Source organism: Suricata suricatta, chromosome 2 (genome assembly GCF_006229205.1).
Source record: "Suricata suricatta isolate VVHF042 chromosome 2, meerkat_22Aug2017_6uvM2_HiC, whole genome shotgun sequence".
In the NCBI taxonomy this organism is placed as follows: domain Eukaryota; kingdom Metazoa; phylum Chordata; class Mammalia; order Carnivora; family Herpestidae; genus Suricata; species Suricata suricatta.
In genome coordinates this window covers 64,889,486-64,907,611 of record NC_043701.1, presented here as the reverse complement: position 1 = coordinate 64,907,611, position 18,126 = coordinate 64,889,486, and the positions used below count along the sequence as shown (strand labels likewise).

The 18,126-nt window shown below is 38.5% G+C and overlaps 2 protein-coding genes across 3 annotated transcripts in view; one reads left to right on the top strand and one right to left on the bottom strand.

The window, feature by feature from the left end:
* FBXL13 (F-box and leucine rich repeat protein 13) overlaps positions 1-18,126 on the bottom strand; it is a 181,052-nt gene that overhangs the window by 80,421 nt on the left and 82,505 nt on the right. The window contains 2 exon segments of the mRNA XM_029918797.1: positions 8,032-8,132; positions 12,266-12,318. Coding sequence (XP_029774657.1) covers positions 8,032-8,132; positions 12,266-12,318 — 154 coding nt within the window.
* LRRC17 (leucine rich repeat containing 17) overlaps positions 1-18,126 on the top strand; it is a 31,715-nt gene that overhangs the window by 2,048 nt on the left and 11,541 nt on the right. For both annotated transcript variants that reach the window (XM_029927845.1, XM_029927838.1), the window contains one exon: positions 15,276-16,182. In XM_029927845.1, coding sequence (XP_029783705.1) covers positions 15,411-16,182 — 772 coding nt within the window. In that variant the 5' untranslated portion in view covers positions 15,276-15,410. The remainder of the gene's footprint in view (positions 1-15,275; positions 16,183-18,126) is intronic.

The window sequence follows — 18,126 nt, the reverse complement described above, 5'->3', positions numbered from 1 at the left end:
TCCCTAACCTCTCAGAGATTGTTTCTGCATCTGTTAAGTGGAGATTATACTATGATCTCTTTTCTTTTTAAATCCTGACCAACTGTCTAGCATTCCTGAACCTCAGCTTTCTCATCTGTAACATGAATGTAATTCTGTTCTTTCTTCTTAGAAGTATGACAATTATATGAGAACATAGATGAAAGAGCATTATATTAAGGATAGCTTTTGATGATTAAAATCAAGAGGCAGAAGCTTTAAAATATATGCGGTGCCTGGGTGGCTCAGTGGGTTAAGCATCTGACTCTTGATCTCGGCTCATGGTTCATGAGTTCAAGCCCTGTGTTGGGCTCTGCGCTGACTGTGGAATCTGCTTGGAATTCCCTCTCTTTCTCTCTCCGCCTTTACCCTACTTGTGCTCTCGCTCTCTCTCTCTCTCTCAAAATAAATAAATAAACTTAAAAAATAAAATAATTTTTTTAAATTATAAAATATATATTATTGCTACTCCTAATTCAAATGATAACATTAATTCTTCTTATGAAGTTTGTTTTCTCTTCTACCGTGTAACCGAGTGGGTACTTATCTGACAAAGGTGGTGTACACAACTGATTTCAAGGGTTTAGGGGGACTTCGTATGACATCTACACCCTCATTTTGGTCAAAGCTTAATGCCCTATTTAATCCGTTTGAACTCCAGTGAGATTGACAGCCTCTGACATAGTTTTTATTTCCTTCATGTGTTGCCCAGTCATTTGCAGACTTAACCCATTTTTAACCCCTATATCAATTAGTCTGTCTGTAATTATAATAATGTAACTATTAATGGACAAAAATCATGTATATTCAAATCTAGTCGAAACCTATTGTTTGATTTTTTTTTTTTTAAGTCTTTGTGATCAGTTAACCAATACTAAAAGTAGGAATTGATTGAGGGGTTCTTTTTTTTTAAATTTTTTTTAATTTATTTTTTTTTCTAGTTTAAGTCTCCTCACTTTATTTTTTTCATAATATTTTATTGTCAAATTGTTTTCCATATAACACCCAGTGCTCTTCCCCTTAAGTGCCCTCCACCATCACCACCACCTCTTTTCCCCCTCCTTTAACTTCTTCGTGTGTAACAGATACCTCTGGATCTATGGACCTTTTCTCTGCATAATGTTTTTAATGCATAGAATAAAATACTTTAAATTACAAAAGCAGCTAATTATATTGAAAGATATTATTATCAAAAAATTTTAAGGATCAATGAGTGGAATAATAATATATGTGCTTCTTTATTTTTAACATGTTTACATTATAAATATATTTTTATATGACATATAATATTATATGTTAACATTAAATAACAAATCTAGTGGCAGGACTAATAAGTACCCATGGTTTTGAGATAGTGATAGGGTCAGTGATACGTTGTGACACCTATAACTATAGTAAGGAAATATTTGAGATTTTTATGGGTAAGAGTCCCAGGAACTGCTAATGCTACTCTGATTTTTCTCTTACATTTAAGTTAGAGCATAGCAAAAGTAGAGATGATTTGTCCCCCATCAAAATTCATGGAACCTTTGAATTCCATCCCTGGTCTCCTCTCGTTAAGAACCTCACATTTGGCAAAGGAAGTTGTTCATTGGACTAAATGACTCCCAGACTGACAATCTCTAGGTGGCTGTCTGCAAAGTGGAACCTCATGGGACCCATCAGTTAGGAAACCTAGCCCAGGAGGAATCTTGAGAGGCCCTGTGGCCTTTCTAGGGATTTACAGTGCTGTAGACTCAGAGCTTCTGGAGATGGGAAAACAATCAGTTGACACTGAAATCACTTGGCAAATTTTATGCAATACTGCAACTTTTTATTCTGAATTTTGGCAAAGAAATACATCCCTTACATGAGTAAGATCTAGCTCATCATGTTCTCAACCCAGAGACAACTTGGTATTTCTAACTCCACTTTGAAGCTGTGTTTGCAGCCTGTGTGTATCTTTTCCTAATTATTTGATAACTAAGTGTTTCTAATGGGGGGAGAGGTTCTCTTTGTGTTTATTTTTCTACTGCTACTATAATCTTTAAGAAATAACGATTCTTGGGGTGTGGGTGGCTCAGTTGGTTATGAGGCCGACTCTTGATTTCAGCTTAGGTCATGATCTCACGGTTTGTGGGTTCGAGCCCCACATCGGGCTCTGCGCTCACAGCGTGGAGCCTGCTTCAGATTCTCTGTCTCCCTGTCTCTGTCTCTCCCTCTCTCTCTGTCAAAAATAAATAAAACATTTAAATTTTTTTAATTTTAAATTACAATTCTTATAGAAACTACAGAGATTACATTTTTTTCTCTTGGCTTTTTTCTATTAAAGAACTGAGGCCTTCTATATTAGATCACCAATACGTGAGGGCATTGCTATTGGAAGAATGTAGAATTCTGTACTTATTACTTTTATGTTTTTTATTTATTTTTGAGAGACAGAGAGAGACAGTGCAAGCAGGGGAGGGTCAGAGAGAGAGACAGACAGAATCTGAAGCAGGCTCCAGGCTCTGAGCTATCTGTCAGCACAGAGCCCGACGCGGGGCTCACAACTGCGAAATCATGACCTGAGCCAAAGTCGGACGCTTAACTGACTGAGCCACCCAGGCACCCCTAGAACTCTGTATTTAAACAAAAATTGTTCTGAAAAATCACCAAGACAAGGCCTAGTCTGTAAAAGAGAGGATTTGCAGGTAGTCTCTTTTGATTAGTGCTGGGCTTTTTAGTTTCACAGAGGCAGTTTTGCATAATAGGATCCCTGCAGAAATCTAACTGCAGTGTTTTGACCTCTCATTCATAGAGTAGACCTTGAGGATGTGCAGTCAAGGAAACAGCTTACTTTGCCCCATTTGGTGGGTAAGACCACATAACCTGAAAGCACATATGTATAAAAAATTTCCAAGCCAATTGAAGAGTCTATGTGAAAAATAATTAAACACCATGCCACTACAGCATATGACGCTCCATTAAAGAGCAAAGATAATAACAACTTTACTGACTACTACATGCCCAGAATGTGTCACACATAGTAATTAATCAATGCATGGGGGAAAAAAAAGTGAATGAATGTTGCTGTTAGGATTCACGGAAAGGAAAGATCACTGTGGAATTCTGGTTGATGGTATGACTCAGGGTGTAAAGGCTATGTCTCAGCAGAGAGAAGGAGAAAGGAATTCCACCTATAGCGAAGAAGCATGTGGCAATCAGATGACCAGAGTGAAGGGCTTCCCTTGGAAAACCTGGGCAGATAGGTTTCATTATATAATGTTAGGGACCTATAAGGGAGAAGTTTGATCAGACAATGTTAAAGGACAGTAAGAGAAGAAGCTAGACCTTAAGCATGTCAAAGACATGATAAGACTATTATTTCAGGATGATGCCTCTTACAGCTTAAGAAAAAAACAGATTGAAGGGAAGAGAGACCAAGGGTGAACCATCAGGATGCTAGGCCAGGTAAGGTGCTGAGGGTGCCGCCTAGGTTGTGGCAATAGGAATAAATGGAAAGGGTTCGATTCAGGAAATATTTACAAGCAAAAATGCCCTGGAATGGGCATGAGCTATGAGCAGCCCTTGTTTTCAACTTTAGAAAACGGAGCAGGTCCCCAAAGAAGTGAGGAAAAATATTCAAATAAAAAGCTGGCAAATCAGTGTTGTCAAGAAGGGCAAACAAATTACATTTTTCTTCTGGCAAATGATTCCTTTGGAAAGAAATACTAAAGGCACAGGAGAGAGAATGACAACAGCACAAAAAACATTTCTCTGGCTATTTATAGTTTAAAGAACACGTCTGCATACCCAAGCACATTTGAAACAATGGAAAACAGAACAAAAATAGAGAATCAGTATGAAATATATTTTTATCATAGATAAGAAAGTCAGTGCACATTTTTTTCACATGACAAAAATCATCAATATCAAGTACATTTATCCTGATTGTTCTCTCAGTAGCAAGAACTACAGTTAAAATCAAAACAAAATTCTCATTTTGGGTCCTATTTTTCTATCTGTTGCCCACTAAAGGTCTGGCTTCATTTGTCAAATAAGTGTTCCTAAGAAGCGATGCATGGTTGTAGTATGATCTGAATTTTCCTAGGAGGTAGGCCCAGCCCAAAGCATGATATCCCAAGTCGTCAACTTCATAAGTTCTGTTTTCACATATGGATTTAACAGACTTTGTAATGTATTCTCTCTCTCTTTCTATACACACACACACACACATTCATACATGCACATATATTCATAACACATATACATCTCTATGTGGAATGCCTAAAGAGGAATATTGCGTGATATTCTATATTGCAGGACTAGAGCACCTTTTATAATTCCTGAAGGGGTTGGGACCCTCCACAGTGGCATCACTGGAGTTGGCTTGCACCAGCCCACAAGAGCCAACTATTAGCATTTCTTCCCAACTCCACATTCAGTGACATCATGTTGGTAGCTTAAAATTGATTGTGGTGGTAGTATTTACACCACAGAAATCAGCAAATCTTACAAATCAGAACATCATCCCCATAACCCCTACCCAAACTATTGTTAAACATTTATTAGAACACAGCTATCCTTGGAACACACTTTGAGAACTACTGATACGGAGAATGCAGTATGCTGAGGAAATGTATGCAGAGATAACAATGATGACAGAGAAGATGACAGCTTTGAAGGACAGGTATAAAAATTCTATCTGAAAATAAAAGAGGATTCTTAAGACAAAACCTGAACAAATGGAGTAGAAGCATTAAGAGGAAAATACCTTCCTTGCCTGAGAAAAGATCTAAGTTTTAATGTTCAAAAGGTTTACTATGTTCCAGGAAAAGTTAATTGAAAGAAAACAATTAAGCTTGGATAATGTTTTTAATTTCTCAGCAAAAAGGAAATTCTTGCAAGCTTATTGGCAGAAAAATAGGTTGCCAACAAAGGAACAAAAAAAAAAATTATCAAGCTAACTTTACACTTTTCTTTAACCAGAAATACCAAAAATTATGGGGCAACGTCTGTAACATTTTAAAAATAAAGTAAGGGACATGATTCTAGAACTATACACCAAGAGAGGTTGTTGTTCACCCTTCAAGACAAAAGAAAGTAATTTTCAGAAAGCAATGGCTGAAAATCTAACACTTGTTTATCTTTCTAAGCAAAGAGGCTTTAAAACTATATGTCCAGTCATCATGGGATGAATCAAATTCAGAAATAAAGATTAAGGAAATTGTGGAACAAATGAACCATCAATGAATTACAAACCTAGAGTTAGGACTCCATAATCATAAATATCATCACAATATTAAGCACAAACATGAAAAATCAATATTAAAAGAAAAGTTAGATGATTACCAAACATCACAAATAATATGTGTTTATGGACAAGGTGGTGGAAGTAGAGAAGCGACAAGTTCAAGGGAGAAAGTGTATTAGATCTCTAACCAAAATCATTGTTCCTTTACAATTTTGATAGCTGAAGAAATGCATATTAAAAACATGTTTTTAAAAAATCCACATAACCACAAGTTAGAATACAAAACAGAATGCACATACCTCTGAAATACCTTGGACTGTAAAAGTAAACAATATAGTTTATATAGCAAAAGGCAGAAATAATGAATACAGTACAGTAACAAAAAATCAAAAACAAAGCAAGATTATAAAAATAAAACCATACACTCAATTTTGAATGGAAATATTACTCATAAACTATCCTCTTAAAAAGGCAGAATAAAAAAATTTTAATAGAAGTTAGCTATGTGCTTAATATAGAAGGCAAACCTAAAATACACCAACATAAAGATTAAAAATACAGGGATACATAAAATTATTCCAAAAAACCCTAAGTGAAAGAAAACAAAGATGACTATATTAATAGCAGATAAAAAAGAATTTGAGGCAAAGAAATATCAACCAGAATAAAGAATGTAATTTTATGTGACTAAATTCTACCATCTATAATGAAACATACTACTTATTAATCTTTATGTATAAGATAAAAATATCAAAATAAAAGAAGCTTGATTATAAAAGCTTATATAGCCAGTATATAACCAATATATCACTTATACTATGAAATATCAAGAATTCACACATATATACACACATACATGTAGAAATTTTATTCTTTAAAAGAAACTCTCTTATTTGAGGCATTCATGGATGATTTACTAAAATTAATTATATAAAACTGGTCCACCAAGAAATCTCAATAAATTCCAAAAAGTAGAAATAATTCAGCCCACATTTCTTGACCACAGTGTACAAAATTAGAAATTAGAACCAGAAGCTTAATCAAAGAAACTTCAACTACTTGGAACCAAAAATTCTCTTCTAAATAATTATTGGGTCAAAGATTAAATCAAATGTACAACAGTTTAGAAAATGAGAACAATACTTATTAAATCTTACAAACTTTGCCTACATTCTTATTTAATGGTAATTTCATATTAAATCTTACAAATGAAAGAAATCAATTAAATCTTACAAATGAAAACTTTAAAAGGGCACTGGTACCTTGTATCCATGTCCAAAAATGACCATTTAGAAAATATAATGAGAAATTAAAATTAAAATTTTATTAAAATCAAGAGTTGGAGGCTTAACTGACTAAGCCACCCAGGCACTCCTTAACAACTCAGAAAGTGTAAAAAATATTCTTAGCTCATGGATTGCATTAGGTCAGGCTTTGAACCACACGAGTCATAGTTTGCTGAACCTTATTACATTGTTGCTTCATTTATCTACCAAAATAAATTCTAGATTGATAATACATTTAAGTAAAAACAAATCATAGAAGAAAAAAATGACATCAAACACCTGGAAGGAAGAAAAACCTTTATTTAAAAGTTAAAAGTATTGGGACACCTGAGTGGCTCAGTCAGTCAGGCATCCGACTTCGGCTCAGGTCATGATCTCACAGTCCGTGGGTTTGAGCCCTGCGTCGGGCTCTGTGCTGACAACTCAGGGCCTGAAGCCTGCTTCAGTTTCTGTGTCTCCTTCTCTCTCTGCCCTTCCCCCACTCTCTTTCTGTCTCTGTCTCTCAAAATAAAGACATAAAAAATATATAAAAAATAAAAGTTAAAAGTATCAGACGAAATTTCAAAGGAAAGTTTCGGTAGATTTGACTAAATAGCCTTGACTAAAATGTGGAAACTCAGGTAAAGGGATAAACAGAAAATATGTTATCACTTTTTTAGACTTGTACATTTCCAGAAAATTATCAGAGACTGAAAATAAGGAAAATTACCACCTAGAATTTTCTTTAGCTTTTCCAAATACTTTGCTGTTATTTTTCAAAGAATCTCAAAAAGTTATATTCTCAAAAATGGTTCATTATTTCGCAATAGTTTCAAAAACATGTTTTGAATCTCTCCCAATATGATTATCTACTCTTAGTATTTCCTTCGTGAAAATAAGTGATGACATAAAATTTGAATATCCTGTCAACTTTTGCTGATGTCTTATAGTCTTCTGTTGCTTCTCCTCCAAAGAAGCACTTGCTGAGGAGATGCAACATTTGTATTTAGTCCATAGATCAAAAAACAACTGGTATCAGGTTTCCTGAAGGTGGTAGAGGTCCCAATAGGTAACCAGAGCATAGCAACAGGGAATATGGGATGGCAGTGTTCAAGGTCAAAGGAAGGAGGACATTGGTGTTCTCTTGTCAAGAAGTCCACACATGGGACCGGAATTTAGAAGCCAGGCTCCATTGCCCAGGAAGAAGGACCAGAAAGAGATGGGCAGAGCCTAACTCAGGCTACTGGGCACATTGCTATAGGAGTGACACAGAATTGTTGGCCAAGCAGAGGACCAATTGTTTAATCTGGGCCTGCCCAGGAGGGAAAGAATAGGTACCAGGTTGGGGAGTTAAAAGCAGCAGTCTTGTTACTAGATTAGTGATGCTACGATAGGGGAGTGCTAGTAAAAAAAAAACACTGCCTCAGGGAGTGCTAGAACAAGCACTAGAGCCTAGAGGGTCATCACTCTCCAGGCTCACTCTGGTGAGGGGCATCACTATCTTCAGTGTAACACTGATGACACAAACATTACCTTGGCAGCAATCGCATGGTCCTATTGGTGATAGTTGTGTTAGATAGATTGAGGTACAGGACTCCAGAACAGCCTTCAGAGACGTATCTCATTGATTCATCCTGCATGAAAACAGAGGGAAGAATCTTATCAAAGTCTAACAGGAGGCACCTGAGTGGCTCAGTCAGTGAAGCATTCAAATTCGGCTCAGGTCATGATCTTACAGTTCATGGGTTCAAGCCCCACGTGGGGCTCTGTGCTGACAGCTTGGAGCCTGGAGTCTGCTGCAGATTCTGTATCTCCTTCTCCTTCTCTCTCTCTCTCTCTCTCTCTCTCTCTCTCAAAAATGAATAAACATTAAAAGAAAAATTTTTTAAGTCTAACAGGCTTTGTTATTTCCCCATGATCATACTATCTTCTCTCTCTCTGCTCCAAAAATAGTATATGCAAATCTTGGTCTCTTCATATTCTTTGATATTAGTTGTAAATCAAATTAAATAGAAGGTGATGGTTTTGTTTGAAGTTTCATGATTCTCTCCCCTTCCCTTTCTTTGGAAATCAAGTCCCATTCGATCACAGTGACACTTCATTAAAATTTGAACCCTTTCAAGTTCAACTCTGACAGGAAATTTGAGCTTAAGTGTTAGAGTGTCAAACGCTCCTACTCTTCAGATGCATGAAAGTGATTAAAACCTGATCTATTTTTAAGCTCACTAAAATCATTCTGAAAGACAGGAATAGTAAATGTTCTCATCTGGACTTCATTAAAAGTGACTCCATGTTTATACATACAGATTTATAGAAATGTGTATGTGTGTGTATATATATAATTAAGTTTTTGTGGTTCTGTTACTGAATGTATTAAAAAAGCCAAACAGATCATCACCAAATTTATGGTAAGTTTTATATGGCCTGAGGTAAAATATGGGCTACGTACCGGTTGAACGTGAAGTTCAGTGTTGAGGGTGTTGCAGCCAAGACTCTCAAAGATTCAAGCAACCCTCCCCCAGAGAGCTGAAACTGGGTACCAGAGAACGATGCCACTGTGACATGAACGAGACAGGAAAATGAATAGTGATTTCAAGCATGAGCCCTAAGGTGGCATTTACAAGACCAGATGACTTGCAAGCTTTCATTGCAATGGAGCTTCTTCTCATAGGGGTAACTAGTTGTAAGATGCTTTAGTCTGAGTCAGGAGCAGCATGGTTTTTATTTATTTAATTATGGTTGATGAGATAGCGATGAAGTCAGCTCATTTTAAATATTTGTGGCACATCAGTCCTGGAAAGAATAGGCCATTGCAGAAAGAGGTAAATTGGCACTTGGCTAGGGGATGGTGGTTTGGGAAAGAAAACTCTGTGTTCAGTATGGCCACCTCCAGCACGACTAAGGATGGCAAAGGTTTATTTTCAGCAAGATCAACAGTGTTTATCATTGTATTCCTAGCTATTTCCCAGAGTCATGGACATACTAAAATAACAAAATCGTGCAGTTGTAAACGCTGTAGTTCTGCTCTAGGGAAAGGTTCTTTGTGCTGATGCAGCATGAGTACAAGGGCAGGGTTTTCAATAAACACTGTATTCTTGCCACTGCATTCAAGCTGCCAGTGATTTTTCTAGATACCCCAGCACTAAAATGTAGGATTTAGATAAACATGGATTGATTTTTTTTAAGTATGCAGTACAGTTTCCCAGGAGGTATGGAGAGAATAACCATAACAAGCAGCATTGTACTTTAATATAAACAAAATCTATCTTCAGAAATGTTCATGGTACCAATCAAATATCAAAGTGATTGTACACCTATTGAAAGTCTCTGGCAAAAATGCAGATGAGATGGGGCAAGGAGGCGATGGAAAGCTGGTTTGTACACCCACCAGTAGAGAGGTAGCCACAGAGAAGATGAAAATGTAGGGCCAGAAAGAGGAAGATGAAATATGCCTTTTGCACCATAGAGGAATCTGGTTTTTCCTTTAAGATAAGGAGGCAAACCACTTATTGCATTTTCATGTCTGGCAGAGCTTAGATATCCAAAAAATTTCAGACAAATCCTATTCTCAGTATTTAAAAGAACTCAAAGTTCAATCCCCAAACACTTGAGCACATAAACTCAAAAACGGTTTGAGTGTTCTCATTGCAAAAAAGGTTTTTCTTTTCTTTTCTTTCTTTTCTTTTCTTTTCTTTTTACATTTATTTATTTTTGAGAGAGTGAGACAGTGGGCCAGTGGAGGAGGGTCAGAGAGAGAAGGAGACACAGAATCCAAAGCAGGCTCCAGGATCTGAGTTGTCAGCACAAAGCCCGATGTGAGGGTCAAACCTACAAGCCATGAGATCATGACCTGAGCTGAAGTTGGATGCTCAACCAACTGAGCCACCCAGGTACCCTTACAAAATGGTTTCTGAATTTGTCCACGATGCACTCAAATCTTTCTAAATATAGTATATTCATAAGGCAGTCTTCTTAGAAATAAAATTTTCTGAATGGATGTTATATGCCCCCTTAAATGTAAACCTGTCTCCCCAGTCCATGTCTCAAAGTGAAAAACAGTAGTAAAATCTAGCTGGATAAAATTATCAGGCCTGTATAGTATTAGATTCCAAAACTGGAAAGGACTTTGATGTTCACAAATTCAATGCAGATGGCAGTGTTTTGACTTTCCTATTAGAAAGCCAAATTTAAAAACTGTGATCTTTTATTGAAGTGCAGAACTGAAGCTCCCCGAGGGCAGGAACTGAAACTTGATTCATTTTAAATTTCCTCTAACACCTGTATTTTATAGCATATAAACTCTCTATATACCATTATGTGTAAAGATAAATACATCTTTTAATGTAGTAATACTAAAGATATCCACAGAATAAAACAGAAATTTGAAAAAAATAATGACAATGCTGGGAGGTAGCAAGGGAGTCAAGGGTGTGGATGTTACCCGGGAGTTGCTGCTTATTGAAGCATGACACAGTCAATCAGACTCCTCTGTTTTCACCCTGCTTCTCCTACTGTTTTTTCTGGAGATTCTTTGCTATTTATTCTCTGCCTACTTCTAAAAGTCAGCAACCCCCCCAAATTTCTCTTCAAAATCGTCTTCTCATGCCTTCTTTTTCTCTCTTGGCTGACCATATTTACTTTTGTGATGTTAATGAAACACACCAACATGTCAACCCAAGGTGGAATCTCAAGTTCTATGCCATGTTGTCCATTACCTACTAGGTATCTCCGTACAACTCCATTCATTAAACAAACGTTATAGAGTATTTACCATGCCAAAGTCTGTGCTATATGCTATGACTACCACAATAAATAAGACACATCTCCTGTGCTTTGGGCCCCTTAGGCTACTGGAGGAGGCAGAAATGCTGTGATTAGGGCTGCTTTATTATAGGGACCCGAAGGAGCAGCAATAAACCCAGCCCAGGGAGTCAGTGATGTCTTGATAAAGGAAGCGGTACCGGAAGTAAGCCTGAAAGCCTGACAAAGAGAGCAGCAACACCTGAGGACAAAACGAAAGGACATTCCATGCCAAGAGCATAGCCTGAGCAAAAGCGAAACAGCAAAGAGCAGCTTGGCTCATGCAGCAAAGAAAGCAGAGCAGTGCATGGTTGCTGCAGCACTGCATGGATGCAGGGATTGGAGTAAGATGAGGTGGAAAAGGATGCAAGACCCCAGAAGGTCTCCAAGGTAGAGTAACGTTAAAGAGCTTGACTTTATCATTAGTGTAGGTGATAAATGTGTATGTATAAAATGGTGGAAAATGGGAGTGAAATGATCAGCTCTTCCTTTTAGAAAGCGTATGTGTTCGCAGGGTGGAAGAGAGATTGGAAGTAAAAGAAAAGCTTGGAGAGAAGGACCAGGAAGGAGCTGCCCCAGATTATATATTCATTTCCGTCTTCTTTGGCCCACACCTGATAGCCGTGAAGACCACTAAAAGGAGCCTATTGTCTCTCCTGGGACCCAGTTTTCTCTCTCAGACACACATGGCCTTAAATATAAATATAGTTCATTTTTGAGTAATTGTTGAATAGTTTCCATTTCCAGAGACTCTAACCTTGGGCAGATAGCTACAGGATGAATAATAAATAGCATTATACAAACGGGATAAAATTTCTTGCCAATGTTTAACATAGTTTGCTTTTTTACTCATCTGATCCTAAATGAGCACACAGGCATGCATTTTGGCAAAATCTGTGTATTGGCACTCCAATATAGCAAGTCTGAATCTATATAAATAACAGTAAAATAAACTTCATATACTTACCGTGAGTGTTGGGCAGTCAGAGACATTCGGCTCTTGCAAACTTCTGCAGAGGCCTAAATCAAACATAGTACAAATGTTTAAGCTTAAAATTTTTTCCTCCTATATTCAATGCGATGTATTCATTAGAAAACAAACAAAAATCTTGGCACGTAACTTGTTCTAAGTATATGGTTCCTTTTCCCAGAAAACCGATTTCTTCTGGCTTTAAAATTAAAATATATACACATGTTTATTATTGTTTGAGGATTACAGAAGGAAGGGGAAAAAAGAAAAGTACTACTCTGGGAAAAACAGTGTATACTTACAGCTTGGAAGAAAACCAACCTGCTTATTTTGTGGCATGGCTTTTTGCTCATTTTTTGGATTTTGTTTTTTTATCATTTTATTGTAAATTTTTCAAACACAAAAAAGTTGAAAGACTTGAAGAATTGTACAATGAATATACCTACTACCAAGATTCTACTTCTATTGCACAATATTTGCATTATCACATATTCACCTATAATGTATCTTTCTGTTTATCTTTCAATCTATCTTATTTTTTATGCATTTTGAAGAAAGCTGCAGGGATCATGTCCCCCTCATACATCAACATGCATATAGTAAATAGTTCAGCATGCATAATAATTAACAAATTATTTAGGATTTCTTTAGATTAGATTTACATACAATTCATAATGAATTGCAGAGAAGTAGAAGATCAGAAAGGCCAAGTGCTTAATTAGCTCTGGGACCAGGGGCAACTGTACAGCCTATAGTTTCACAGGGAAGGTGACACATGTCCACACAGAGCTGGATAACAAAGTGTTCCACAATCAGCACGCAGGGCCTAGACCAACAGGAAGTAAAACTCCAAACCTGAGACAGAAAACAAGCCATTTAGGGGAGAGGACACAAAACAGTAAAGGGGAGGAATATTTGAAGCAAAGAGGGAGAAGTCATTCTAGCTGGAGGAGACCCCCATTGAACAGGAAAACTCCAAACATCCTCGCATTCGCGCCGTGGCAATGAATAGAAACCACATCTGCTGCTCAGAACCACTTAGCCCCACAATAACAACAGAAATGGTATTAATTATAAATAGATTTTGAACATTTCTTCCTTTGCCAAGAATGGACTATGTCCTAAGTAATAAATGCAAAGCAAAACCACTTTCAGAAGTTAAAAGTGAAAACAATTCTTTAAAGTGTGCAGATCTTAGAAGTCATCAGTAATACTTGTTAAGGAAGAAAACAGATTCCCAAAACAATGCAATAACTAAATTTATGGTACTAATATTTTTATAGAATAGTTACTTGAAAGTAATTCATACATTCAACAAATATTTATCAAGAACCTGTTATGTAGGGGCACCTGGGTGTCTCAGTTGGTTAAGTGACTGACTTTGGCTCAAGTCATGATCTCATGGTTTGTGGGTTTGAGCCTCATTCGGGATCTGTGCTGAAAACTCAGAGCCTAGCACCTGCTTTGGATTCTGTGTCTCCCTCTCTCTCTCTGCCCTTCCCCTGCCCTACTCATGCTCTCGCTCTCTCGCTCTCTCACTCTCTTAAAAATAAATAAAACATTAAAAATTTTAAGAAAAAACAAAGAACCTGTTATTTCCCAGAAACTCTACTGGTGCTAGAAGTACATCAAGTGAACAAAATAGACAAAAGTCCTTGCCCTTAGGGAGTTCACATCCTCACTGGGGGAGACTGACAGTAAACATAAGAAGTAAAATATCTACTTTGACAGGTGGAGATTAGTGCTATGGAGAAAAATAAAACAAAAAATACGGCAGAGAGTGGCTAGCAAGTGGAAAGAGATGCCACTTTAAAAAGAGTGGTCATAGAAGGCTTTGCTCAGGTGACATTTGAAGCAAGATGTGTAAGACTTGCCAAGGACAGTGCCATTTATTTTGAGCATTTCCATATCTCACATTCAATATGGTTGGTGATTAGGAGACAGTATAGGAAAGGAAAAAACAAACTCAGGAGGACCGCTGTTGGGGACCCACTCTTTCTGTGCCCATCTCAAGGCTGTTCAAAGTATCCCTTTCATTTCTTGAATATGATGTGCTGATACATTATATATTTCATATACATTTCAGTTTTCATAATACTAAGCCCTGACACAGTGGAGTACTTCTCCTGGACCAGGTACTGTGAGGGATCTTATGCACATGCACCCATTTCATTCTTCCAGCAATACTATGAGGTATCCTCAGCCCCATTTCTTTATAAGTTCATTTGTTTTGAGATAGTGTGGACAGGGGAAGGGCAGAGAGAGAATCCCGAGCAGGCTCCACACCATTAGCATTAAGCTCTATCTGGGGCTCAAACTCACAAACAATGAGATCATGAGCTGACCTTTAATCAAGAGTCAGAGACTTAACTGACTGAGCCATCCAGGCACTCTACATCAGCCCCATTTTACAGATTCTGAAGTTGAGGTTAAATAACTAGCCTAAAATCACATAGTTAAGCAAGCAGGAGAGTCTTCATTGAAACTCAGGGCCCAAAACTTTGGCCCCTAAACCAGGCAAGTGAGAGGCTGCACTCACCCCGTTCAGAATGTGCCTTTATTAATTACAGTGTTTTTGCTTAACAAAAAACAGAGGTGTCTGGGTGGCTCAGTCTGTTAAGTATCTGACTTTGGCTCAGGTCATGATCTCATAGTTCATGGGTTCAAGCTCCAGGTCAGGATCAGTGCTGACAGCTCGGAGCCTGGAGCCTGCTTCAGATTCTGTGTGTGTCTCTCTCTTTGCCCTTCTTTCACTTGCACTTAGTCTCTCTCTCTCTCAAAAAAGAAAAAAAAAAACATTAAAAAAAAAACTTATGGTGGTGATCATTTCACAATATATACAAATATTGAGTCATTCTGTCACACACCTGAAACAAATATAATATGTCATTTATACCACAATAAAAACTATATCTAAAGAAAATAATGGTTTTTAAGAAGCTGCTACTATCTGTTAATAACAGTGTTCACAGTGGTTCTTCATAGATATTTTTCTCTTGCAACCTAGGGACTCCATCGTGCCTCAGCTGGGTCTCATTGTTCCAAACTGCACTAGTTAAGATTACCCAGACTTGGATTTCAAAGGAATACTTTCATTGTTCCATCTGTCACACTAAGTAATTGGGGCCAGCTGGATGTCAGGATGCGCGTGGTTACCGTGGTAATTCTGCTCTTCTTCTGTAAATCTGCGGAGCTCCGCAAGGCCAGCCCAGGGGGCTCCAGAAGCCGAGTGAATCCTGGCCGGGCCGGTGGGAGCAGGAGAGGCTCCAACCCCGTCAAACGCTACGCGCCAGGCCTCCCCTGCGAAGTGTACACATACCTTCACGAGAAGTACTTAGATTGTCAGGAAAGAAAACTAGTTTATGTGCTGCCTGACTGGCCTCAGGATTTGCTGCACATGCTGTTAGCAAGGAACAAGATCCGCATACTGAAGAACAAGATGTTCTCCAAGTTTAAGAGGCTGAAAAGCCTGGATCTGCAGCAGAATGAGATCTCCAAAATTGAAAGTGAAGCTTTCTTTGGTTTAAATAAACTTACTACTCTCCTACTGCAGCACAACCAAATCAAAGTCTTGACGGAGGAAGTGTTCATTTATACACCTCTCCTGAGCTACCTGCGTCTCTATGACAACCCCTGGCACTGCACCTGTGAGATGGAAACGCTTATTTCAATGTTGCAGATTCCAAGAAACCGGAACTTGGGGAACTACGCCAAGTGCGAAAGCCCACAAGGTCTAAAAAACAAAAAGCTGCGGCAGATACAATCTGAAGAGTTATGCAATGAAGAAGAAAGGGAACAATTAGACCCGAAACCCCAAGTGTCAGGGAGACCCCCGGTCATCAAGCCAGAGGTGGACTCTTCTCTTTGCTACAATTACGTGTTTCCTATACAAACGCTGGACTGCAAACGGAAAGGTTTGTAAGTTTCTTAGTTTTTAATTTTCATGGACGATTAAAAATGCTGTTTGAATTCTCACCCTCCTCACACTCCACCGTGCCTTGAGATTTCTGGTGTCACTTCCACCAGAAATCTTTTCCCCATGACAATGGAATTAACTCCAAACTTTTCTAGGGTTTGGACTCCACCGTTGGGGATTTGGGGGCAGTAGAGGAGGTGAGGAGGTATACTCAGGAATGGCAGCCAGTTGGATGCTACTCTTGTTTGCTAATCAAAGCCTGTGGCTGTAAAGAATCTCCTTTATCTTAAATCACAATGTAGTATAATTTAGGTAGATAGACTAAGTGGGTATAAAAACAAGTCCAAATGCTATATATAATGTGACTTAAAGTGAAAACATGGTTTGTGCATCTGTGGGGAAATTACCTCCATGAAAATCATGTGTGGAAGGGGACAGGTGAGGGCACCGTGAGAAGGAGGCTATGTGGGATCTAGTGATCACGCATCTGTACTTCTCAGAATTTGGCCTCAAGGTTTTTTGTTTATGAGAGAGAGAGAGAGAGGGAGAATCCCAAGCAGTCTCCACGCTCAGTGCAGAGCCCAATGTGGGGCTCAATCGTATGACCCTGGGATCATGACCTGAGTCATAATCAAGAGTCAGTGCTCTTGACTGAGCCACCCAGGTGCCCCTGGTCTCAAGGTTTTAATAAATGCTTGCTAACATCCTATATCTTTATTGTTTCCAAATTATCCAAAATAGAACTTGAAAGTATTGAAAGAACTAAGTTGAAAATGTTTAATCCAAGAATTATGAGGCTAAGAAAAGCTTTCCAGAATATTACCTACTTCCTGAAAAGTCATTGCTGCTTTTTACATCCCACAGTCTTGGTGGGTGCTGCACAGGGTTTGCACATACAAGATTAATTTATGAAATAACAAAGTGGGAAACTTTAGTAATGCTCTTGACGGGTTAGTGAAGACGTTCTCAAAGTGTGTCTGGGAACTGCCAGTCTACCCGAGGATAACCAGCCACAGGACGGTGTCTGTTTCGTTTCTGGCAAGGATTAAAGACTTATTTACAATATTCAATTAAAGCTAGATGTCTCTGGACCAGGGTGATGTCATTCCTTCCACTTAGTTTAGGAAGTTTTGCTTTGTTGTGTTTCTTTTAGAATAGAAAGAGAAGGTTAAAAGCAACATAGAGACCCTGGCTCCTTTCCAGGGAACCAGAGGCAGGAATTTGTTGGCGCTGAAGAGGCAGGCAACCTGAACCAGGAGAAAGTGCGTTCATTTATCAGCAAAGACGTGCTCAATCCTTACCCCTCTCTCCCAGACTCCAGAGGTGGCACCTGGTGAGAGCAAAGCACAGCCCTGTGACATGCATGGAAAGGTTTGTTTACTACAACACCCTGTGAGACGTGTATCATTTGGTGCCATAGTAGAACAATTCCAGTGTCGCAGGCAGAGAGACGCCATGCTGGGATCCTCTGAACTGGAAAGAAAGTGCTCACTCGTTAATTGAACACAAGCTGTGCACAGCTTCCAGGAAGGAAGCACTATCCTCATTTACAGCTGGGAAAAATGAAGCTTAGGGAGGTCCAGTCTCTTGATTGAGGTCTCACAGGTAAGCAGCAAAGCCAAGATTTGGAGCTTAGTCTGCCTGATCTTGCCGTCTTCCTTAATCTGATCACATTCAAGCAAACAGCTGCCTTAGCAATGAAAAGCTTAAAGAATTCTAGCAGTCAGTATACGCAGTTTCTCTGCAACCAGACTGAGTGGAATTTCCCTTGACCTTGCTACCCTGACCACTTAGTGTTTCATGCCGAAGACCATGTTTTACTAGCAATGCCTCTGTGATGCTTAGATTAATTAAAAACTTAAATTACACAGGTTCCTGGGTGGCTCAGTTGTTTGAGTGTCGGGCTTCTGCTCAGGTCATGATCTCAAGGTTCGTGAGCTCG